The following is a 26,522-nucleotide window of genomic DNA, read 5'->3' on the forward strand; positions in this document are numbered from 1 at the left end:
TGTTCACTTGTGACGGGGTTATGTTGTAACCCATTACCGATGAGGTTTTACCTAAACAGATAATATCATTTTATTGTTAACCTCAGGCAATTGCGCCATGCCCCCACTGCAAATTGACAAAAATATAGAATTTGCCACTAATATCACGCTGATACGTGGGTGTTCCTAGTAACAAATTCATAGATATAGGATAAATTATGTTGTTGGTATATAAACTTATTAGACGCTTGCAATTTAGTACATGAGTTTATAAAACGTTCGTTATAGTGAATAAATTTGTCTAGGATGTGTAAACCAAGTCGAAAACAACGTATTATGACTAATTATGTTGAGTTAAATCATGATTAGTATGTCAAACGCACACGTGAGGGGGTAAGAAACATGTCATATTTGCAAACAACCTTTATATATACACACATGGCACTTATTTTTTCCTTCCATTGTTTTTTTCCGTTGCATCTTCTTCTATGTATTTATACATTTTTATATGTGCAATGAGCATGGCTTATTCTGCGTTTAATTGAGCACATGCATATGTATGTCGCATCGTCTTGATATGCAAGCATACGTGGCATCCTAACCGGTGTTCAACTCAGTGAGATTAGCTATGACGTGTTTCTTATGTCTTGGTTTGTGATCACTTGTTCTAAATTCTGGAGATAAAGTTCTTCTATGGATACCCCGAAGTATTCCCTTGATTGAGATTGAAGAAACTGTGTAACTAAGCCCCCTCAATTTTTGTTTCTGGATCCGCCTCTACGTACCCGTCATCGGCTCGCATCGCATCGGGCGCTCGGTGCAAAGCATTATCGACGATAACAATAATTAAAAAAAATATATCACGCAAAAAGCAAGCTGAAATTGTTTTTGAAAATAAAAAAACAGGAAAGAAAATGTGTCTGAACCTTTCTCGCTCCCTCCCGCGCGTTTCTCTCCTCTTTTCTCTCTCCTTCCTTGATCTCCTCTCTCTCTCCTCCTCCTCCTTCTCCTTCTCCCTCTCCCGCCCGATCCACCCAAGAACTGCCGATTTCGCCGGCTCGATCCCCACCCCGACCCCGCTGCCTCGCGGGAGATCGTTCGATCGATCAGAACAAGCTAATTCTCTCATTCCTCTCTCTGTCTCTCTCATCGGTTCTTGGTTCGACCCAGCTCCCAGATGATTTCATCCTGAATCATCGTCGTCGTCGTCGTCGTCACAGGCAAGAAGAGGAGAAGGAATTACACCTGGGATTATCGATTGGTTGTTCGGATTTTCTTTTGGATCTATTCATGCTCGCTCTGTGCGCCGGGGATTCGATCGTTGGGCAGGGCAGTGATCTCTGCGTCGAGGGTTTCGACGAATTGGACTGCAGATTCGTCGCCATCTCTTCGCAGAGGGGATTCTGCCTCCGCCATGGGAAGGGTCAAGCTCAAGATAAAGAAGCTGGAGAACAGCAGCGGCCGACATGTCACGTACTCGAAACGGAGGTCCGGGATCCTCAAGAAAGCCAAGGAGCTCTCCATTTTGTGCGACATCCCTCTCATCCTGCTGATGTTTTCACCCAACGACAAGCCCACGATTTGCGTTGGCGATCACAGGTGCCAAATTCATTTTCCTCTTGTTTGATTAGTTATTAGTTTATTGTTACAGAATTCTGTCAGTGTCATCGATATGAAATGCATTGCTTTCTGAATATCATACACTTCTGCACTGAACAGTCTGAACTTTCTGTTTGGAATTGAACATTTTGATCACCATGCATGTAATGCATATGATTTTTTTTTCCTTTTGCATTTTTCTCTATTCTCAATCTAATTCATGCTGCTTCTGAACGAACCCAATTCCACAAATTATTCTCTGTTCTTTATGCTCCTTCTCTGTAGTATTTTCAATGCTTTGCATATTTGTCCATATGTCAGGAAAGTTTCCAGATAGAAATGAAAGCTCTTAGAACATCCAGAATCCCAGAGGTTAATCAGATTTTCATATTTACTCAATGTTTTTTCAATCGCAGCAGCATAGAGGATGTCATAACAAAGTATGCACAGCAAACTCCTCAGGAAAGGGCTAAAAGGTACCTGAGTTCAGTATTTTTACTATTTATTACCTACCTAATTAGCAGAAACTCTACATGATAGAAATATACTAACTGGCATTCTTTCTTTTGCTGAACAGGAAGTTGGAGAGCTTAGAAGTATGCCATACTAACTAATATTTTTTAAAAATGTCATTTCTCTTTACTTAGTATATTAAGGTTAAGAATTATCTGACTAGTTTCCTTTTGTTCTCAAAAGGCCCTAAAGAAGACATTCAAGAAACTAGATCATGATGTCAATATTCAGGACTTTTTAGGCTCAGGGTAAATTCTGCCATCTTATATGTTATATCAAGAAATTGAAATATACAACAGCACAAATGTCTATTTCAAAGAAAGATTCTCACTCTGTAATGCTTTTGAATCTATTGCAGGGGTCAGACTGTTGAGGTACACATTTCGATTCAAAAGGATGATATAGCAGCTTATGCAATTTCTTGTTTCCTGCTTCCTGTGCCTTTGTGTTCAGATGCTGATTAAGTCAATTGTTTGGCAGGAATTATCGAGCCATCTTGGTGCTTTGCAATGTCAAATGGCAGATGTCGAAAAGCGCCTCAGGTAAATAGCTTCGATTCTTCGAATAACTTGAGATGTTCCACAAATTATCTACTCCCCATAGGATAAAAATGCAATAAGTACGCATAATGTGTCTAAATCTTTTCCATTGAGTGCTGAATTCAATAGTGGTTTGGTGGCATATGATCTTAAAAGGGCCCCTTCTTTAGACAAATATTGCATTGATGGCAGAAATCGTTGTGGATTCTGACAGATAATGGGCAGAAAAGGGGATTAAGGGACATGAATAACAATGTTGCATGTTGTTCTTCAGTTATTGGAGCGATCCCGAGAAGGTTGAGAATATTGACCATATAAGAGCGATGGAGCAATCTCTCAAAGAATCTCTGAATCGCATCCGGATTCATAAGGTACATAATATTCGTTAACCTTCTAATTAACTTCAGCTGATCCTGTTGCCTGATTCACTATATAATAATATCTGCAATGTTAATGTCAATTAATTATTTTCAGTAATACAAATACTTATTACTCCAAATGATTCCATTTTGTGACTTGTATGTATCTCTATAGGAGAACTTTGCAAAGCAGCATCTGATGAGCCTACAGTGTGCAGCTGCTCAGGTAAGAAGTTTCAGCTTCAGAGTTTCAGAATTCAGATGTGCACTAGCGGGTTTCGGGCTCAGACATCTGATCAAAGCATTGTTCTTTGCCAAATTCAGTTCCAGAACGACATGCAGCTCCCACTAGGACTAACAGGTGACCCGAACACTTCATCGTGGTTCCATGGCGGCGGCGGCGCAGAGGCGCAGCAGCCAATGATGCTACCTGAAGACCCCAGCTTGCTCCATCAGAGGTGAGATCGAGTTCAAGATGCATATGAACAGCTCAGAAACCTCACAAACTACCATGAATTCAACTTACTGAACTAATGTGCAAAAGGCTTGTGTATATTCGTATTAAGAAGGAAAAAAAAATAAGTAGAAGAATTCAGAAGCTACCATGAACTGAATTTACTGACAAATGCATATATTGACTTCAGAAAATTCAGAAACCTGCACTAACGAGAAAATTGGTAGTGGAATTCAGAAGAATTTACTGACAAATGCATATTCTGAATTCAGAAAGATTCAGATACCTGACAAGCTGTGATGAACTGACACAAGAAAATGTTGTTGTTGCAGAGACATCGGGTGCTCAGCGAGCACGTCGTTGCAGAGCTACCCGGGCTACTTCAGCATGGGCAAGCAGTCCACCGACAACGCCGGCGGCGGCGAGCAGCACCACCACGCGGCGGTGCAGCAGCAGCCGGAGTTCAGCCAGGCCGACTGCCTGACGTCGCTGCAGCTCGGCGTGCAGTTCCCGTACCCGTCGGCGTTCGACAACGCCGGGCTGCTTAGCGACCGGCTGTTCGACAACGCGGCGGCGGCGGCGGCGGCGATGGACTTCGGCGGCCACTACGACCTGCCGAGGCCCGGCGACGAGGCCAGCTTCCAGAACTGGGCGTCGGCGGCCTGCGGCGCCACCATGTATGATCATCAGCAGCAGCAGCAGCCTGCCCAAGTGAGTTCCAAACTGGACTAGTATCATTTTTCTTTTCTTTTCTTTTTTACTCTAGCTTCTGTTTCATGTTAACTTTCCTCACATTTTTTATATAAAAAAAGTTACTCTCTCAACGTTTGATATTATAAGTCATTTTACTTTTTTCCAAGTTAATTTTTTTTAAAAGTATAATCAAGTTTATAGAAAAAATATAGCAATATTTTTCAATACCAGACAAACATCCTATCAAAATATATTTAGCATTAGATTTAATAAAAAATCACTATGTTTCTCTTTAAACTTGGTTAAACTTAAAGAAATTTGACTTAAAAAAAGTCAACATGAGAAACGGACGGAGTGGCTTTCATCAATTTTATAAATTTAAGTATACTCCCTATGTTTCATATTATAATTGCTTTGACTTTTTTCCTAGTCAATTTTTTGAGGTTTGATTAAGTTTATGGAGAAAATTAGCAACATCTACAACACCAAATTAGTTTTATTAAATTAAATGTAACATTGAATATATTGTGAGGATATGTTTGTTTTGGGTTGAAAATGTTGCTATATTTTTCAATAAACTTGATCAAACTTTAAAAAGTTTGACTAGAAAAAAGTCAGAGCGACTTATAATATAAAACGGAGGGAGTATTTTGCAAAATGGTGAATATTATATAACCATGAAAAATTATTGTGTCAGAGATCAGAGTAGCAACAGTGAAGATATCTTTTCAGAATATCTATGATATGAACTTGAGCAACTTCAAAGATTTTCTGATTATGTAAAAAAAACATTTTTTTTATTTTAAGAAAAATATAGTTATGAAGAAACTTGTGTAGCTAATCTTCTTTTCAGCAACAAAATGCAAGGCAATGTTTTCTTTAGCTCTTAATCTTGTAGTTCGTTGTTCAGATTATGACTGAATCTCTGACCCCCATCAGCTCCCTGCAGCAGCAACTGTAGAAGCACCTTCATTCAATCATCCCTCACCACACCGGCAGCTCATGATTTGATGATCCTCTAGTGAAATTGGAGAGCTCTTTTTCGCTACATCGAAAGACATTATCATTGCTGCTAAATTTTTCGATAACACTCAATTCAGAAACTTGTCATCTCAGCAGTGCGTCTTGGAAAGGGAAGAGATATGGTGTATAGAGGAAATTGGATTTTGTCAGTGTAAAGTATTAACTGACTGTAGCCAATTAAAATTGTAAAATGTGATGAGTTATTACCTCTCCTGTAAAGAATGTTACAATTTGCCATGAAAAAAGAAATGGGCATATGCTATTGCTATCATTGTTGCATAAAAGTATGTTATGAGTTAGGAAGAAAAAAGACAAAGAACATTATCATTTTATTTATGACCCCTGAAAAAATAATTCAGTGTTTGGTTTGTGATCTGGCACAAGAATAACAAAATAGCCACCTTACATGTTGTCATGATGTAAATCTACAAAATGTGAGTAATAGAACAGCATTATACATGCTTATATTGTGTATTGTATTGTGCATTCATAAAGAGGAGTACTGAATGAAACTTAAAGTTCAGTGCAATATGCCTCGAATTATTGAAGGTTGTATGATTAGTTTGAGAATAGCACCCTTTTTTTTGTTCTTCTGTTTGTGGCATATATATAATATAGCTGCGCTAAACCACGTCATTCCAAAGTACTTTCACAAAAAAAAACATAATTAATTGGAATGAAATGATTTAGGGAATGCCTAATGTAAATTCGAACGGATGGCGTGTGACATGATTTGAATTGTGTATTTCTTCTCTGCTTATATAAAATGGCAGCATTGAGGTCAGTCTAAAACTGTTGTGTACTTTCAATCTTATTAGGTAAAAAAATACAGAGGATTGTATAAAATATTTCTCAGATTATTATTTAGAAAATGTACTATCATATTCATGAGAGGTCGAATACTACATGTTATCATTACTCTCTAGGCCAAGTGGAATCTAAGTATCTAATGCTACAGTGTGAGTAGAAACTAATCCTTTGTCTTTGCCCAACTTCAAATAGATATTTACAAATAGAGAATAAAAAATTGTTTCTCCTTTTTGTGTTGGAGTTTTACTTAGACTTATTGCCTCATCGTATTTGATTTTTGTTTTACTTAGACTTATTGCCTCATCGTATTTGATTCTTTTTAGCATCTTGTTGAGCGAGCAATAATTATGGTTGTAACTTCTTCGAAGCAAAAGCAAGATATTATTCTATTATATATAAAAAATATATTTTTGACTTTTGATGAAAAACAAATTAACACAGTAAAAAGTCTACAATAGTGCCTTTGGGGCCACCGTACATAGAGATGAAGAGGAGAAATTTCCGTCTTACCCCTGCTTATTCTATCTAAACTAGGGGCATTATGGGACAAGATTGTTCCAAATATTCTATGGAAACAGTATATTCCTATGGCCACATCTTTCTATGTTTCATACACATTTTGTGACGCCCTAAGGGCTAGGCTGGCCCCACATTCTACTTTTGTAGAATATCTGGTAGTGTCTTTTTGCCTTTTGTTGAGGATAATATATTAGGTTTCAGTTGGTAGTAGAACATTTTTTTTGTGAAGCCCAGCATGACATAATAAAGTGCCAACAACCTTTTGAGCACCAAGAGATTCCAGCAAAGTGTGCATAACAACGGCCAGCATGGCCAGCTAAGCTCAACATCAACACCACTTCTCCATAACTTAATTATATTTATCAGTTCATCACAAGCAGGTGGCAGTTGAAGCTCTTGCACCAATTTGACAACCTAACATGAACACCATCAGTGCTAATATGAACTCATTAGAGAGCATTATAACAACAAGGCCAAGCAAATAATGATGCCCAGGAGAGGACAAAGAGACCAATTAACATCAGTCTTAACAACTTGATTGAGACCAGATGCTTATTTATACTCAAGGATACACCTCTGGCTCTACATACAAAAAAACCAGCCTGTTAAAGTTCCAGGATAACATGTGATCTGCTCTATTAGAATGTTGCTCACAGAGATAGAATATACAGAGATAATTTAATCATGATGTGATAATTTATAACCAAATGACAATTGTATGAAGAAAATATCCTGCACTCAACCCTACCAAAAAAGAAAATTTTTTTCTTACAGATTGAATGAAGAAATGTAGCTGTACAGGCATGCACCTAGCTATCCACAACCCCACTTAGATTCTTCCTCCTCAAGATCATTATGCAGCTTATAATCTGAGCCTTAGGACCATAAGAGGGGTACTGTTTCATTCTTGTGATGAATTTATTGGTGGTAAAGAATTGGAAAGATGGTGATGGATGCTCAATTTCTGAATTGTACAAGGACTGGAACAAGACAGGGGAAGGATGGACACAAGATTACTCTGTATATTTACAGTACTGCGAGGGCACTGTAACTAGAGAGGGAGAAACAGATGGAGGAGTTTGTAGAGGTGTCATGGAGTTCTGAACAAGGCTTGGGGAGTACTAATTCAGAATATCCATGCACATTTGAACAAGTCCAGGCACTGGAAGGAGCCGAATCGGCTATAGAGAAATTGAGATTAGAAAGGCATATAGCACTAAATGGATCACCCTCGATTCCTGATAGAACTCCAGCAACAGAGATGTTTGTCCCCTCCATATTCTTAAGGGTGATTTTATCTATCACCGGAAGAAAAGATGGATCAAAATGGTCATCTGGGTGGCTTGACCAGTTACCGGTAAACTCAATGGCGAGATGGACACTATCCATTACTACATCTGCGACGACAACTTCCGCTATGTAACCTCCACGTCCCGGAGTAGTCCTGAAGGAGATGCCTTTACTGGAACTGCCGATTCGAATGTGATCAACATGAATATCTGAAATTCCACCAGACATTTCACTACCAATTGCAAGAGCAGCTCCAGACGATGCTTGCAGATCAACCCTACTGATGTGAATGTCTGAGGTTGGCCTTCCAAAAGAAATTCCGTAATTGTCCCACCCGCTTTTGAGTGATATGGCATCATGACCAACACTAATGCTGCTATCCTCAATGCACACGTTGGAACATGAATCTGGAGTAAAAGTATGGCCATTAGTAAATTATAAAGAAAATATTCCCATGGCAGTAAAGTAGTAGATATCAATCTAATCATGGAAAAAAGAATAAAGATTATATAGTTCATGGCTCTGGAAGGATCTTTTCCGTAAAACAAAAATGGTTTGAACAACAATACTACTTAAACCCATGATTTGATAGCAGAAGTCAGAACATTTTGCATGCAGTTTAAGACAACTCATGTTTCTATGAGATCTCAATCTTTCTTTTGAGCATGTGCTCCTAGTTTGCAAATTGGCAAACGCACCACGGAAGTTGAAAGGTCTGTTGGTTTTCTCATATTGCCTCTACCACTTCATAGCATCAACAAATTACAATGTATGAATATGAAACAATATATCAGCAGTAGATACAATCATACCTGGAACTATGCCATCAGTGAGTGGAGCATCCAATGAGGTCTTGATTGTGACATTGTGGACCTTTACATTGCTGGGGAAAAAAAACAATATGCATTACAGCATTAGTGCACATGCAAATAGATCCCCCAAATCACACCTCATGTAACAAGTTAATAAATGCCAATTCACCTGCAATACACTGGATGTATGCTCCAGGCTGGAGAATTTAAAAATGTTAAGTTTGAGATTACAACTTCTTCAGAATGCAGAAACTCCACAATATGAGGTCGGCTATGGTTAAGCTCATGGGAGTGAAGCCAATCCCACCATACCGAGCCCTGACCATCAATAACTCCATTATTCCCTGAAATAAGTGATGGAACTATTATTAAACTGCAAAACAAGTATACTGCAGCTCAAATCTGAAGCAGAAAAGAAGTTACCAGTAATGACAACATCACTTAAATTATATCCATTTATTAAACTGCGGTGTCTAGGACCTGGAAGATCTAATCCTTGCCCATAAGATGGCAAAGGTTCCACAATCGGCCACTGTGATGGATCCTACAGTGAAAAAAATTGCATAAAGAATTAGGCATTCTTAATATTTAAAGACGAAGAAACCTTGACATAAGAACAAAACAACGATGAAACCTTAACATAAGAACAGGGCATTGTTTTCTACCATCTGAAATACATTATAAGTAAAACGAAAAATGCCATTCTTTTCTATTGAATTATGCACAAGTTAAAAAATATGGTCAGGCGACATGCAATGAATTTATATATAACAGATAAGCAATCGCAATCCATGTGGCTGCATTGAAGCAGTGTGTCCATGTTTTGTTCATATATAATTAAAGAGCACACCTTGACTTCAAAACAATGCAAAAGGAAATTGTCTCTTCTTATCTACTGCCCCTGACACCAATAGCTAAGTTTCACCTTCCAAATACTCCATGTCTGCATGAATTTTGGAACGAAACAACTAAAAGCCAGAGCTAACTTGAACCCTACTGATCGGGATATCTTTACAAGATTTTTCCTCCTATCCATCCAAAGCAACTACAAAGAACATGAACCAGACCCCAAAATTAGACTTCCCCCATGGCTTGTGACCTCACCTTACACATGTCAAAATCACTACTCCATCAGGTATGTCCACCAACCATATCCAAACAAACTAAGATGATCTGATCGCGGCGATATACCTATCCTAACCACTAACAATTCAATGCAAATGCAGCTGAAAATGATGTGCATATCCTCGCATTCATGCCACCAGAACCCACATCTCACAACATATAATCCTACATCCCGAATCGCGAACGCAAACCACATCAATCTGTACAATCTGTAACTACTACTACCTTATCAAATCCTACTACCTTAACAAATCCATGAACAGGAACAAAAGTTGTAACAAAAATTAGTGCCATCCATTTATCGATCCATTCACAATTACCTTTGTGCCGATGATGACGGCCTCTTCCTCGAGGAAGAGGGTGAGGTGGCTGGTGAGGTTGAAGCTGCCAGTGAGCCACCGTCCCTTGGGCACGTACAGCTGCGCGCCGCCCTTGTCGGTGAAGGACCGAGCGTAGAAGACGGCGTTCTGGAAGGGCAGGGTGTTGAGCGTCTTGCCATCGCCGACGGCGCCGAACTCGGTGATGGTCACGCTGTGAGGCCGCGACCCCGGCGCCCATCGCCACCCATCGCCATGAACCAACTCAACAACGGACAGCAACACCAATGCTACGACCACCTGAACAACGCCATGAACAACAATTAGCAACCATTGGGCAACAAATCACAACATTTCCTTCCAGATCAAAACCTCCAAAATTCGGAAGTAATACAACTCGCGACAATCTTAAAGAAAAACAAACTATCAACCAGAAGCAAAGAAAATATATACCATTTTCTCTGAGAGAAAGATCCCCAATTGGTTACAGATCACATGGAGAATCAAAACCCAAACCCATCAGTCACGCATATAAGGATAGAAAAAAGAAGATTAGCAGCAACATCAAAACCCCCCTCTTTTCTCGGAAAAACAAGAAGCAACCAAAACCCATCACAGAAAAAACAGATGAAATCGTCGCAGCATATTACCAGTCTTCTCTTCATCAAGTCCCCCTCTCCCCTCCTCGCGGCAAGAGAGGGAGAGGGATGGGAGAATACGAAGCAGCAGAGAAGAAAAAAATCCACGCGCCTCCGCCGCAGGCAAAGAAGAGACTTGAAAAAACCAGATTTTTCCGGCGAAATTCCGGCCAAAATCCGCGGCGGAAGAAGAGGAGGAGAAGCTGCAGCGCCGCAGCAGCAGCAGAGAGAAGAGAGAAGAGAAGAGAAGGCGACGCAGAGTTGGTTTTTTTTTTACTAGTAGCACTTGGTTTTTGATCGAGTCTCTGCGCCTCCTCCTCTCCTATTATTGGGCAGAATAATCATTCAAAAACAGAAACTTTTTTTTAAAAAAAAAATCAAAATTGAATTGGGGTGGCACAGGGGAAAAAAATGGAAGGGTGTGATGAGAAAAGATTGTGTATTTGGTGTACAAAGCTCATCACACTCATACACACTGCCTCTCTGTATTGGAATGAGCTGGCATTTTCAGGGAGGGAGGGAGGGAGGGATGGATGGATGACTTGACTGCTTCCAGTGGAGGAGAGAGGTTTTCAAAGGAAAGAAACAAATGTGTGCAAATATTCAATTGGGATTTGGGAGGTAGAATTTGGAAGGGATGAAATGAGCCCAATTATTTGTTTCCCCTTTTTTTTTGGTTAGTATGGTTGTTTGCTGAGTTGGCATTTGATAGGGAGGTGAGAGAAGTGAGAGTATGGGCTTGTTCACTTTGATGCCTTTTTAACCATACCATTTTTTAAGTAAAGTTATCAAAATTTTAACTACGTTTAGTTTGTTGCCAAATTTTAGTAAGTATATATGAAATCTTGCTAAAATTTAGCAACCTTGCCAAAATTTTAGCAACATTATCAAAATTTGGCAATGCCAAAACTTGTTAAGATTGAAAATAGTAGCAAAGTGAACAAGCCATGTATCTTAATGTGTGGGGGCTTTTTGCACCTTGACCACCTAGGTAGGATAATACTATTCATTTTTTGACTTTGTGATGATGTAATAATGTGGATTGTATTTAAGAAGAAGGAGAAAATACAACCGAATATTGCAACTAGAATTGTCCATTTTCTAGTTTTTTCTAATAAACACCAATAAAGGGCATAAATTCCACAAAGTCTTATTAACATAAATATATACTTGATATGTAAAAATTCCTACAATGTTGTTTAATTTTCAGTAAAGATTCAGCTTTGTCATACTCCTACTTTGGTTATAATTTTTACTATTACTCAAAGTATAGGTACAAAAGGTGTAAATTTTCACAAATGTACCCAAACAATTCAGTAGGGCCCAGTGAAGGCCTCTAAGCTTGAAGTGGACCCACATGGCAGCTGGGCCAATCATGGTGACAGGTGGGGCTGTGGTCAGTGTGTGAGTCCATGTGCTACATCTGAGAATTGGACTATCCAATACCTTCCTTGGATGCTTTGGAGTTTGGAGTTCATCACATTAACTTAATCCGGCCAATATTTTTATGTTTTTGTCTAATGCTCTCTGCAGCGACAAAAGCATGTTGGTTTAGACTTTTCAAGGTCAGTTGACACGGCATGACTTGAACAGCCTAATTCTTTTGTATAATCATTTTTTAATTACACAAGTATATATAATATTTTTAAGGCTTGTGGCTAAAAAAAATCATATCCGTACATACGCACATATCATAAAAAATGATTATAGTCAAAATTATAATATTCTTTTGTGACCAGAGGCAATACTGGCTACTGATCAATGAAAAGAAATGAGAGAAGAAGAAAGGACAATAGGGAACTTTAATTTACGATGAGTAATCCAGAGAGACATCATCATCATGCCCTTCTAATTGACCCCCAAACTGTCAGTTAATTAACACCATAAGTTTGTGTGAGAATGTGAGGGGATTTTCAATTAAAGTGAGCCTTAAACTTAAATTAATTGATGACTGCAATCGGCCTGTGCTGCATTCTGTATTCTGCATTTATTGAATTTTTTTAAGGTGGAGAAAGAAAGGCTAGTGATCGAGTGACCTACATGGACACATGATCCAGCTACGTTTGCCAACTGCAACATGTACAGAATACGGTGGGATGAGCATAGTTGGTGAGCCATAATTGTTGCAAAGAATGTTCCTTGATTAGGGCATGACATGTCTGACGTAGTACGAAAAAATAGCCAGACAAATAGGAGTTGCACGGGTAAAAACTTGGATCTGTTTTTTTTTTATCAGAACTTGGATCTGTTTTTGAAGCTATTACTGCAATGTGCACGGCCAATATTTCTACATTTTAATCAATAATATCACTGTTAACTATCTAGATTTGTTTTTATAACAACATTTCTAGTTTTGTCAACAGAATTTATAGTTTTATTTATTGTATCTTCATATAAAGTTATAAAAAATAAAGGTGTGTACCAAACTTAATTAGTTTATTTTTTTTAACAAAACGAACTTAGTGGATCTGTTTATTTTTACAAGACAAGTATATTTAAGATTCAAAATTGTAAAGAATTGTTTTTGAGCAAACCGGCATAAGAAGGTGACAATTTCATTAAACAGAGAAGTAGTATAAAATCTTTTTGTACAACTATCAAAGCACTAAACCAAGGAAAAGGCCTAAGGTAAAAATTGGGAGAGACGCTTTACCACCCAAAATTACCAAGTTATAAGGAGGGATAAAGGAAGTGCACCCCTGGTCGGCTGGTCCTCTACTTAGGCTGTGTTCTTCTATACGAAAGTTGTTTTAAAAATTATATTAATTTATTTTTTAAAATAGCTAATACTTAATTAATTATGTGTTAATGAGTCACTATGTTTTGCGTGTGTGTGAGATTAGTTCCCGACATCACATGCCGAACACAGCCTTAGCCTTAGGTAACCCTAGACTGGTGACGAGTGCTTCTCACAAAAATTGTAAAGAATGATGCAGTTAGATTTATACTTGAAAATTTACTTCTTTGTGATCACACATTTACCCCTTTTTTTCAATTTTCTTTTGTAATTTTTATTGATTGCTCCATGCAGAAACAAATATTTGCCATTCTAGTAAATATTTATCATGCCGATAATTAATAACAAACATTTGTGACTGATCAGTGTCTACTTATGCAAGTGGAATTTGAATAATGCAATATGGTATATTATACATTTGACTCACTAGGAGTATATATTATAAGGTAGAGGTAATATCAAATTTTGCTAGGCATGTGGAACAGTAGAAGTACTGAAGTAGTAGTTACCCCCATATATATTTCGGTGGCTATTTAATGTGCCTGATGTTCATCACGCCATATATGACGGTACATGTTGGAATTTAGACACTCTTCTGAAGGGTACAAACAGAACATCAGAACATGCAAGCATATATTTGCTCTTGGACTGCAAGAACGAATTACACATATGCAGTGTTCCTGTCAGATGATACTTTACTTTGCATCGAACTTTAACCAACAAAATGTATTCAATTAATAATTAATTAAGTAAAATGAAAAAAAAACAACACCAGATTCGCCACATGTAAAGTACTTTAAGTATACCTTACAAGTTTGTCTATTTGCATAAATATAAAAAAAAGACGAATAGGCAAACATATTACAAAAGTTAATTACACCATATATTAAAAAGACAGTAATAGCCAATGACATATGTTTATCTTCAACTCTGAAGTATATACGTATATATAGAACATGAAACACACGCCAATCCGCTTGACAGCGGAACTTTGATCATGACCGTGTCATCCCACAATTATATTTTAAACTCACTAGATATTTTGTATAGATATGTAAATATAAATACAGAAAAAGATTATCTAACCATATATAGGTGATATCGACTTCATCAATATCAAGATACACCTGCTCAATCTTTGTTCGATCATAGGTGTAGGGTACGCACATGCATTTGCAGGAGTAAGTATGCGCGCGTATATATGAGCATCCACTTTTGTAGTGTGCTTGAAATGAGTGTTTATAGATTTATATTTCTTTCGAATCATATATATTCTCTTGCAATAAATAAATATATAAAAAAATCAAATGGAAGCTTACAAAGTTAACATATTTATAAGTTAGTACAACGCACATGTAAATTTCTCGATTACTCCTACTTAAGTGTGTATCTATACTTTACTATTAAAAGACAGTAGTGGTGGTGACAAGTCTATCATCACCACCACCACTGTCATGATATTATGATTTAGGTGAGTCATCCGTACTATATAGGCTGCAACTCTTTAATTTTTAAGTATGATATTTTTGTTTTTCTTTAGGATAAAAGGTCTTGTTTGGTCTTGTTTCAATCAATCGAGAAAAAAATTATACAAGTACTTAATTTTGCTATTTTTAGCTAGATTATATACAGTAAATACTGTTAACCAACTTGGTTTTATAGAGAGAATATGATGAAGAGAGGAAGAAGCAAACAATGGGAGGTGAGCGAAGCCAGGCTAGCCAAAAAAAATTAAAAAAAAATCCACCACACGCCGCCAGACACGCACCCACCCGCCACTGACTCCCCGGGCTCACCCTGCTCCTCGTATGCCACGGGCCCACGTGTCGGCCTGTGGGTGGTAGGCGGCGTGGCTGAGCCCCCCGGCCCGGGAGGTCACGTCACTCATGCTGTGGGTCCCACCCGGAGTGTGAGGCTGGGCCCACCATCCGACAGCTATGCTGAATGCATGTGCTGACACGTGGCACGGGACCCACGGGCCCTGCCTCCCTGATTGTTTCAAACTTTCAATCCTACGTGTTCCTTCTCTTTACCGTTCATCATCAGTCACAAGAGATTGGAGTAGAAGGGTATTATTATTTTGTGATGAGATATTAATATGTAAATAAATAAATGGAAGATTTGTTTTTTCTAAAACATACTCCGTCTGTTAAGAAAAAAAAAACTGAAATCCTGATGTGTAAAGCGCTCATATACGCACACACACTTACCCCTGTAAACTCGTAGTTGCATATGCAGCGATGAGCCACTGCTCGGTGACGATACTCATTGTTGAACGTGCAGTAAATTTTATATTATTATTGTAGAAATAAAAATAGATTTTTTTATAATAAACACTCACTTTAGTTATATTTGCATGGGTTCTAGAACTTTATGGCTCTAATGTTGCACACACTCTACCTTGCGGGTATTTTCGAGAAATTTGGTCAATGGATACATTGCCTACTACATTAAAGAAAGTTAAATATATCTGTGAGCACATGTACTGAAAAAATATATTAATATATACATAAATAAGTAGCAATAAATAGCATATGAATGATAGGTATAAAATTTTCGCATGTGCCAAATATACGCGGTGATCATGTAGTAACTTTCATCCAAACAAGGTTCCAATTAGGTGAAAAAGACTTTGATAACTGGTAAGTAATTGGTTGAGAACAGCAGGGCAGTCAATGCAACCTACACATCCCTGTCGATCTTCCCATAGACAATCAAACACATGCAAGATGATGATGCATGATGGATGGATGCAGCTGGTTGTTAGTAGTCAATTTATCACTTAGTTGGGAGATAAGATATGATGATTAATAAAATTTTGTCTCTACTTGTGTGTTTTGCGGATTTTCCTCTTCCAATTTATATTTTTTTCCTCGAAAATATCAGGATTGCTTCCATGATCCATATATATAGTTGACATCTGATTTTGAGAATACGCAGAAAATATGTAGAGGAGGACAGAGGAAACAAATAGAGGTAAAATTCCTCACAGAAAAACAAGATGTCAAATTACAACACGATTTTATCATATAAAAAAGTAAAAGATAAATGGTAAGTAAATATTTAGAAATGGATGTTGGTATATCTATGCTTGTTTTAGCTTTGGATTTTAATCCCAAAACCATTTTGGACTTTGAAGTTTAACTTTAATAATAGTTTCAAGTAGTTTTTTTTACTAGTCTTCTTATAATAATAAAAAGAGAGCCAGGCAACAAAAGTAAACAAAAACTAAAAAAATAATTGTAAAGATCAAAATGAGCTTCGGACCATAACAAGTTAACAACTCAATCAATCAGCTTGGGATTTTATGCGATGGATTATTTGCTCCACACCTCCAAAAATATGTATTTAGAAAATACCATCTTCTACACATAGCATTTGTTCTAACGGACTGTATCAGTCAAGTTTATTTCTCGAAATATTTAATCTATCCACATATAATCAGGTAGATAATCCATTTAATCTGTTTCAAATATGCTAATATTGGTTGCATATTTCATGACCTGTTGGCTTTGCTGCCAGTAAGCTTTGCCAGCTAGCCATTAGCTCCTGAAACAAGAGCTTAGCTGGCAAGCTCACACATATGGACAGAGTTGAGACAAATTCAGGCAGCAAAGCCAACCACTAGTAGCCATTAGCTCCTGAAACCAAAGCTGGCAGGCTCACACATATGAACAGAGCCGAGACAAATTCAACCGGAAGGTTTGACTGATTTAGCCGCTAAAATCCCCTGTCCATGCATATGAATGCATTGACTATAGCGAGCTAGCTAGCTCTGTCTCTTTGTCCATCCACTGGCTTCATCGTCTACCCAATATTTAAATTTAAATTTTAAATTTTAGAGTTAATTTTAGAATATTTTTGACCTGGTAAATTTTGTTATTAACTTTTATATTGTCAAGAACATATATAATTTTTTTATAAATTATGTTTTATCACTAATAAACCGTTTTAGGGGGTGTTTCGACCCACTTAAAATTTTACACCATGTCACATCAAACATTTGAATACCTATATAAAGTATTAAATATAGGCTAAAAATAATTAATTGCATAGATTGCGACTAATTTGCGAGACGAATCTTTTAAGCCCAATTGACTCTATGATTTGACAATGTGGTGCTACAGTAAACATTTACTAATAACGGATTAATTAGGCTTAATAAATTCGTCCCGCAGTTTACTGACGGGTTCTATAATTAGTTTTTTTTATTAGTGCCCGAACATCCCATACGACACCCTATATAATACTAATGTGACACGCCAAAACTTTAGATCTAAACACCCCCTTAGCTTATAATCAGTTCATAGACAACCGATGAGGCCCCTCCAATCGAATCCAGCTAGGTTTCGGCCAGCGCGCCATGTACATTCGACTGCATCGCATGCGTCGGGAACAATATTATGATCATAAATACTGTATTCTGCTACATGTCTACAGTATACAGTGTAATTGGTGTACATATGGATGGATGCTGAATTGCTGCCAACAACGTACAACCTCTCATTTAAGTGCTACCTGCTGCAAATCGTGTTGTACCTTTTGATGTACAAATCATTCACATGTCCATCGATCCATCGATCGATCTCTTCCCCACCTCCTGCGTTTACATGTCTGATGATCACTCAGAGAGTAGGCAAAGTTTCAGAACTCTCTGTTCAGACTTCAGAGCTTTAGTTCCCACACAAAAATTGCACAAAGATTTCAGACTTCAGAACTCTCTGTTGCCCTGGACTGTAGGCCCTATTTAGTTCCCATACAAAAATTTTACACCCTATATATCACATCGAATGTTTGAACACCTGCATGAAGTATTAAATATAATATAAAAAAATAACTAATTGCACAGATTGTGACTAATTTGTGAAGCGAATCTTTTAAGCCTAATTGCTCCATGATTTAACAATGTAGTGCTACAGTAAAACTTTGCTAACGATGGATTAATTAGGCTTAATAAATTTGTCTCGCGGTTTACTGAAGGATTATGTATTTATTTTTTTAGTGCCCGAACATCCCATGCGATACTCTATATAATACCCGATGTGACACGATAAAACTTTACATCCCTAGATCTAGACACCCCCTTACTACTATGCAAGTTTCAGAATACTGTTCCAAGCAAAACTTTTGTGTTTCTAAAATAGTCCCATCGTTTCACTTACAACCGATCATAAGCTGTAACACTTATTGGCGATATAAAAATATAATTTACAAGTAAAACTTGTATGCTCTTAATTAGCGACTTAAAATTCAACCCTTGAAAATAAACTACAATGAAAAAACACCAAAATCAACTCAAAATTAAGTTTTAAAATTTACAAATGGAGAGGGGTCCTGTATGAAGTGTACGCGAGATTACTACTATATCTTTCCCAAAATACTCGTAGTTTTAAGCTTTTATCTGTAACGTTTGACCATTCATCTTATTCAAAAGATTATGAAATTATTATTTATTTATTTTACTTACTTTATTATCAAAAGTACTCTAAATATGACTTATCTTTTTTATATTTGCAATAATTTTTAAATAAGACGAATGGTTAAACGTTGCAAGAAAAAGTCAAAACGACATCTAATTTAGGACGGATGGAGTAAGTAGTAGCAGGGTCGCAGCAATAGTACATGCATTTGTTTTTTTTTTAAAACTAAGGCCTTATCTAGATAAAAAAAAAATTGGCCCAAAACATTACATCAAATGTTTGGACATGTGCATGGGGTATAACATGTAGGAAAAAATACCAATTGCACAATTTGCATGTAAATTGTGAGACGAATCTTTTGAGCCTAATTACGCCATGATTTGGCAATGTGATGCTACAGTAAACATTTGCTAATGACTGATTAATTAGGCTTAATAAATTTGTCTCGCAGTTTACAGGCGGAATCTATAATTTGTTTTGTTATTAGCCTACGTTTAATACTTCAAATGTGTGTCCGTATACTTAAAAAACTTTACACTATAAGTACTAAACACACCCTACACCGGCAGGCAGAGGCTGCCAATTACATGCATTTGTTTCAATCAGTGAAACTGTAGCTAGGACGATATATAAGGCTGCAGCAAGTTATTAGGGAACTGCATCTACATGCAGGAAGACCCAAGAGCAGTTGACTGAATGTACTACTGGTGAATCTCGTCTTTTCTTTTCTGCAGAACTTGCGAGCCGCTGCAGATGGATGGATGATCCTTTTTCGCATGTTAATGTTTCCAGAGAAATGACAAGGAACAACTGACATGTGTAGTAAGCTATAGCTACTGTCTGATTGAGACTTCATAGTTAGATCGATCATCTGACGCACCATGTTCAATATACTCAACCATTTTTTCACTTTCATTTTTCAGAGAAGAAGGGTCAATGCATTATGCATGACTGAAAAGCATTACAGCTTTCAGAGTAGCAGCTATTTGTGTCGAACCATGCCATGGCAGAAAAAGGCCCGTGCAAATCTTTCAGTGCTTCAGCCCAAAGCCCAAATATCTGTTCAAGGACCGGCCCATCAGATCAACCATGTACTGAAAAAAAAATGTGAAAATGAGGCAAAATACAACTGAACTCTGAACTTTTCTCTTAAATAGTTACATGTTCTGAACTTTCAACTGGACTGTATATGCAAACTTATCAAATTACTCTGAGATGTACTTTCACTAACGGCTTCTTTTCCAAGCACAAATTTTCGGTTCATACATACACAAGTTCAGTTCAGCGTGAGGTGAGAAATTAACTCTGAATTTGGCCAAAAGAGTGTCAGAAATCAAAGGAAAGAACAATTATAGATGGTTTGATGAGACAGAATTTGCTTCCGAGCTAGACACGCAACTGTTTGCTTGTACAGATCGAACCTTTCAAACACATCGGGTGGATTCAGGCATGCACAGCACAGCAGTCTGAAAAAGGCAGCAACCAAGCCAAGCAGGTATCTTTTGGCTTGCACCAGTGGAATATCCAAGCTTAATTGCCAGCATAATAGACTAGCATCCCGAATATACCCCTGCCATGGCACTGGGATTGACAGAATTGCCCCCTGCTTAATTTTTTTTGTAGGATGACATTTTTTTTCGAAAGTAATTAGTACTAGATTGATTGTCAGTTCAGTCTCCCTTGAAACCACTGATGCACTGCAAATCTTCCTTGCATCCAAAATACAACGTTGCGCATACAAATTGAAAATTTTCGAACCTCGGAATCTTCTTTGAATTATGATGATCTATATGAAAATAATCCCGCTAATTAAAAGCCTGAAACAAGTGGTGGACCCAACGACATTGTTAAGCCCCGATCAACGAAGAACATTTGCTATTGCTAGTGAATTAGTGATCAAGGACTTTTTACATGTATTGGCAATGGGAGAACAATAGGATCGCTAACCATAGAGCCCGGGAGCCATCGACTAGCAAATTAATAAGCGCTAGCTCGGCCACTGGCTGAAAAAGAAAAGATTAAGCTGAAATCATATGTCAATATCTAATCCAATGTTCTGCATGCATCATCTAGCTGAAATATGAAGTTTACGGAATATTAGATTTCACCATGACAAATTTCAAAAAAATTGACTATGCAAAAAAAAAAAAATTAAAAAAAAAACACAAAAGGTAAACATGAAATGGTAGGGGTAAATTCGTCCATCCACCCAAAACGCACGCCCTCCCCATTTTTAGGCGCCACCATCTCCGACGTGCTTAACGGCCAATGGGTGCCAACGGGGTGGCATCGGCGGCGGCGGCGGCCGCGGCGGTGCTAGTGTACGTCGCGCTCTCCTCCTCCGGCGGCGGCGGGGAGGCGGCGAGGCTGCGGAGGCCGGAGGAGGAAGATGAAGAGGAATCCAAGAAGCGGTGGCCGGAGAGGGCGCCGGCGAGCTGGAGGGAGGCGGCGGCGGTGGCGGCGAGGACGGTGGGGTTCACGTACCGGGAGACGCTGGGGAGGTGGCCACTCGGGGACATCGCGTTCGGGATCAGGCACTACATGCGAATCCAGGTGCGCATTTTGATTTTTTCTGCAAATGCAGTTGCAGACTCTGCAGTTGCATTTGCTCTTACCTGCTTGATTATCATTAAGTCTGGTTCGATTTGAGATTATGTTTATGTTTCAATCATGCATGAAGTCCTTGTTTTTCATGGTGATGAACTGATGATTGGTGTGGGGGCTGCCTGTTAGTCTTGAGGAATCCATTGTGGTTGAAAGTAATAAAGATGAAAAGGTGGCTGATTGGGGGTTTGGGAAGTTGTGTGTTCCTGATTTCTGGGATCAATTCATGCATGATGGATTAATGCAAATTGCTTAACTGGTCATAAAGCTGATGTATGTTTGATTAAGGAGTAACTGTTCCTGAATGGCCATCTCCCTTATGTCCAAATTGATGGCTATTTACTCGATGGCAACCCAGAACTAGATAAATTGCTGTTGCATAAATAGCTCTGTTGAACTTCAGGTGAAGTAACTGCAGTTAGTTCAGGTTGTGATGCCTCTTATGGACATATCAATTCTGTTGAACATCTCAATCTCTGTCCCTATGTTCTCATGCAGAACTAGATAATGCTGCTGCATCAGCAACTCTGTTATGTTTAAGCTGCAGTAACTGTAGTAGAATTATGAAATATCCCATTTTGTTGTCTGAATGTCCATTTAAACTTTTAGTGGATTATTTGTGAAAGGTGTTTAGCTCACATGTCATATACTTATATATATCCTGAAATTTGAAAAACTGCAATCGGTTCATTACTTTTTTGATTGACATATTTCTCTTGTGAACAATTCTTTTCAGGGCAATCTGCAGCACGAGTACACTGGTCGCAGTTGTGTGCCCCTAGAAGGCCCTGTAACAAGGCAGGAGCTGATTGGAATTCTTAGATATCTGAGACTCTGCATGTTTTTCGCGAAGAAGCCATACGAAGTGTTCCTGGAATTTGGTGGATATGGCCAGAGTGATATCCTCATAAGGAAATCAAAGGCAAGGGTATGTATCAATCTGATTCAAATTGTTGTTTTTCTTTTCTAGCTCAGGTTATGAATGGAGACATGCATTTTAGTGGAAACTCAGTGTTGTCATGCAGGTTATGAAGCCCTCATTCACAATTGTCCGCGATAAAAATACTAAATCCTTCATCCTTTTCATTCGGGGCGCTACAAGTGTTAAGGATCGCCTGACGGCAGCGACTGCTGCAGAGGTTCCATTTCATCATGTGGTGTTAAAAGAAGGCCGTGTTTCTAATGTAGTTGTTGGCCATGTACATTGCGGAATGGTTGCAGCAGCTAGGTGGATTGCAGATCAGGCCATTCCCTGTCTCAGCAGAGCAGTTGAGCAATTTCCAGACTACAGAATTAAGGTGATTAATCAACCTTTTCTGAACCTCCATGGATGTGTTTTCCGTTTCCTGCAACAGGATGAATGATTTAGTTTGCGCAACTTAATATAGAATTGGCAAAGATGCAACACTGACAAGTACTGCAGATTACATGAACTATCCTTTTCTTGATCTTTGTAACAGTTACAGTTCACTGAATCATCCAAAGTTTCCTCTCTAACTCAAATTTTATCATTTCAGATCATTGGGCATTCAATGGGTGCCGGTATTGCAGCAATCTTAACATATATGCTACGTGAGAACAAGAAATTGTCATCATCCTCATGTATTGCCTTTGGACCAGGTACTAGTAGTAGTCTAGTGCTACATTTTTTTTTTTGGGGGGAATAGGAGTCTAGTACTACATTTGACTGTCTAACATACTGATACCAAGAAAAAAAATCATTGACGTCAATTTCCAATAATAATAGAATTGACTTTCTTGTATTGTTGGCAAAGTCCTTACACTGACATAAAGTCTCTAGTATTGCTGTATAGGAAGACAAAAATAGAAACAATTCTCTGTTAGAAGATTGTATTTGATCATATTCGTTTTTGGAAAGGCTTGCATGTAATGTTCTATTGTTCAGAGAAGAAATTGAGAATAAGTATATATGTTCAAAAACAACATTGGCAAAGTGATCCCAAGCAATAGAAATGCCAGACTGCTATATAATTGGCACGCAAAAGAATCATTAGTCTGACATTAAGGAACTAATATATATGTGAACAATTTCACTATCCCCTTGTTTGTTTCAACATTTTACTTTTTGATTGCCTTGTTTTCTACTTTATAGTACTACTAATAATAGATTAACATTTGGAACTGCTACTGTCCAGCTGCTTGCATGACCTGGGATTTGGCTGAGTCAGGCAAAGAGTTTGTGACCACTGTTGTCAACAGAAATGACCTGGTTCCATCATTTGGTAAAGTGTCAGCTGCCAACCTTCACACCGAGGTACCACACGCCTCAAAGCCACCTATCCTCGTGTAGTCATGTCTATCAGTAAGAACAATTAAATGTGTTTTTGCATTCTGTGGCTAACATGCATTTGGTTACCCATGTTAACTTTGAACAAATAGCAAATACTGGTTTTCAGATGTAATGTATTTTGTTATTGCAAGCAATATTTTTGAACAAGTAGCATAAGACATTTTCTCCCCTGATCAAATATTTTCAGGTAATAGGGTCATCTTGGGCACATGATCTCCTGGAGCAAATTCAACAGACAAGGATCTTGGGTTTTGTTAACCGTTCTGTGACCTTCATGCAATCCCAGTTCCCTTTCATATCCAATCCAAGGTCTAAAGTTGCAGATGTTGATCTGATGCTATCTGGCACATCCGAGGTACAAACAACTCATGAAAAGATCATGTACCATGCACAAAAATGTGTTGTTACTGACAGCTACAATCAGATCTTCATTTTTTTTCAGTCATCATGCACTGACTTGATTCATCTTGTGAGTTTCAGGCTGAGACGATACTTTCAGTAGATGCGCGCGCCGCAATCAAGAAACATTCTACATTATCCTTCTGGTCAAGTGCTCCTTCAAACAGGAAAACTCTCGAGTCATCTTTGATGAACCCAACACAGAGCATTGCAGCACTGATGTCCACCTATGTTGGAACTGACAAAGACACTGAAGAACACAAGAATCAGAATTCAGACACCAAAGAACTCTACAGGCAAGACAAAGAAGCAGATGCAGAGAAGAATTTGGAGCGGTTTTTAGAAGCGTTGCGATCATCGCCAAGCGCCTCGCAGGAGCCTCTCCAGTTCTACCCTCCTGGAAGAATCATGCACATGGTTGTGCTGCCATCTCCAAAAGAGCCTAGCAGCATTGATCAATGCAGTCAGGATGAGTGTGTTGCCCTCTATGAGACTCCTCGCAGCATGTATAGTAAGATTCGGCTTGCGAGATCTATGATAAGAGATCATTACATGCCTAGGTACATTGAGACAATGGAGATGCTGATCGATAAGTTTGAAGAAGAAGACAGTCATACATGACTAATTTCGCATTTGCACTTCACTGAAAAGAATGATTATAGGATAAAACTGTAATTCTACAGGACACAACACCGTATACAGAATAAGAGAAGCATAATTTAGATATTTGGAACCCCATGCTTGGTGGGATCATGAAGTTAGAGACTTGAGTTGGCGGCGCGGCAGCCAACATCATAGGAATTCAGGAAGAGGTGAAACTCTGCATCAATTGTCGCTTAGAATTTTGGCAATGGTTGATATTGTTTTTGTCTGTAACTAGGTCTAAGCCTATGGTAATCTTGTACAATAACTAGGTATATAAAGGATGTATTAACTCTTGTAACAAAAATGTTCTTATAAGGATGTACTGACTTTTGGCAGGGGAAGCCGGGAGGTACATGTGGGTCTTCATCGTAGATGAATGGTGATGATTATTTGCACTTTGCAGAACACTTGGTGGGTCGTCGGCAATGAGATCGGCCTCGTGGCCTCGGTAGGCTGGACTACCTCGGTGTGCGCGCGACGACTAATAACTGGAGGAAACCAGAAGTGGCTTGGAAATTTCACTATTTGCCATCTAATTCACAACCCTATCACAATTTACCACTCAATCCGTAAGCATTTCAGATTTTACCACCCAAAACTGAAAATTTCTTTCATTCTATGCCACTCCCGACTTACCCCTCCCATCAGTCCATTCGTTCGTGTCTTGCCGGATGGATGACTGGACTGACGAGAGTGGTATGGAACGAAGAAATTCACAGTTTCGATGGTAAAATCTGAAAGATGTTCGAATTGAGTGGTAAATCATGTGAGGGCCGATGATGGCAAATAGTGAAATTTATCTGAGAAGCACTAGCAGCCATTTCGGTGGTAACGGGCAATTTTCTGCTGGAATAGTGCATCCAGGCGAGGGGGATCATCACGCGCACACAAATTTCTGCTGGGATTGGAATCACATTTGTTCTCGCCGGTGTGATCTTTGTGTGTACAATCACATCTAAATTGTGAAATGAGTGTATCTCTCAACTGGTTAGGTTTCTTGTGGGGGAATCAGTCTATATCCAGGTTAAGTATTAGACTCGACACATGCCCTGGTCTTTCGGAGCGTTTGTAATGTGTTTCTAAAAAAAAATCATCATTTAGGTTTGCTTAATTTTTAGATTGTGTTTGTGATTTGATTGGTCCGTTGCTGAGAGCCTGAGAGGCCCTACAAGATATATTTCGACAGTGCATTCTCTTAATTCATATGAAAAATTGAAAATAACCTTGCTAAAAACAGAGAGACAAGCAATATTATCTCTCCAATGTGTAAGAGACAATTCAATACATGTTTTTTTAATTGCCATGTTACTATAGTTTGTTCCTGGACGTTTGTTCTCTTTGCATATCCCTCTCTCCAAAGAACCAAAATATTCTTGATAACCAGCTCGGAGGAGTGCCTAGATGCTAAAAATAATTTATTTGGTACTATAGCACACTATGTCCGTGTTTAGATTCAAAATTTTTTATTCAAACTTTCAACTTTTGCGTCACATCAAATGTTTGAACATATGCATGGAGCATTAAATGTGGATAAAAGAAAACTAAATGCACAGTTTGCATGTAAATCGCGAGATGAATCTTTTGAGCCTAATTACGCCATGATTTGACAATGTGGTGCTACATTAAACATTTGCTAATGACGGATTAATTAGGCTTAATAGATTCGTCTCGCAGTTTACAGGCGGAATCTGTAATTTGTTTTGTTATTAGTTTACATTTATACTTCAAATGTGTGT

General features: G+C 38.3%; 3 protein-coding genes across 4 annotated transcripts; 2 read left to right on the top strand and 1 right to left on the bottom strand.

Annotated features, from left to right (window-relative positions):
* The first annotated feature begins 1,020 nt into the window (after positions 1-1,020).
* Positions 1,021-5,609, top strand: LOC127755135 (agamous-like MADS-box protein AGL65). 2 transcript variants are annotated; one of them, XM_052280774.1, is made up of 11 exons: positions 1,021-1,578; positions 1,995-2,054; positions 2,156-2,174; positions 2,275-2,339; positions 2,450-2,465; positions 2,572-2,633; positions 2,905-3,001; positions 3,165-3,215; positions 3,314-3,447; positions 3,776-4,154; positions 5,076-5,609. In XM_052280774.1, exons 1-11 carry the CDS (start codon positions 1,394-1,396, stop codon positions 5,145-5,147), a joined length of 1,140 nt encoding a protein of 379 aa, XP_052136734.1. In that variant the 5' UTR covers positions 1,021-1,393; the 3' UTR covers positions 5,148-5,609. The 2 variants fall into 2 exon arrangements, with proteins under 2 accessions (XP_052136734.1, XP_052136735.1); XM_052280775.1 differs by having other exon boundaries at positions 1,998-2,054.
* A 1,399-nt stretch (positions 5,610-7,008) lies between these two features.
* On the bottom strand, positions 7,009-11,127 carry LOC127755453 (probable polygalacturonase). Its single transcript, XM_052281134.1, has 6 exons — positions 10,683-11,127; positions 10,036-10,332; positions 9,014-9,134; positions 8,760-8,934; positions 8,591-8,661; positions 7,009-8,185 (listed from the first exon to the last, which is right to left on the bottom strand). Exons 1-6 carry the CDS (start codon positions 10,695-10,697, stop codon positions 7,515-7,517), a joined length of 1,350 nt encoding a protein of 449 aa, XP_052137094.1. The 5' UTR covers positions 10,698-11,127; the 3' UTR covers positions 7,009-7,514.
* Positions 11,128-21,081: 9,954 nt separating this feature from the next.
* On the top strand, positions 21,082-25,866 carry LOC127754190 (uncharacterized). Its single transcript, XM_052279679.1, has 7 exons — positions 21,082-21,380; positions 22,168-22,359; positions 22,457-22,729; positions 22,949-23,051; positions 23,588-23,706; positions 23,930-24,097; positions 24,223-25,866. Exons 1-7 carry the CDS (start codon positions 21,096-21,098, stop codon positions 24,760-24,762), a joined length of 1,680 nt encoding a protein of 559 aa, XP_052135639.1. The 5' UTR covers positions 21,082-21,095; the 3' UTR covers positions 24,763-25,866.
* The last annotated feature ends 656 nt before the right edge of the window (positions 25,867-26,522 follow it).

This window comes from Oryza glaberrima, chromosome 11 (assembly GCF_000147395.1).
Source record: "Oryza glaberrima chromosome 11, OglaRS2, whole genome shotgun sequence".
Classification (NCBI taxonomy): Eukaryota; Viridiplantae; Streptophyta; class Magnoliopsida; order Poales; family Poaceae; genus Oryza; species Oryza glaberrima.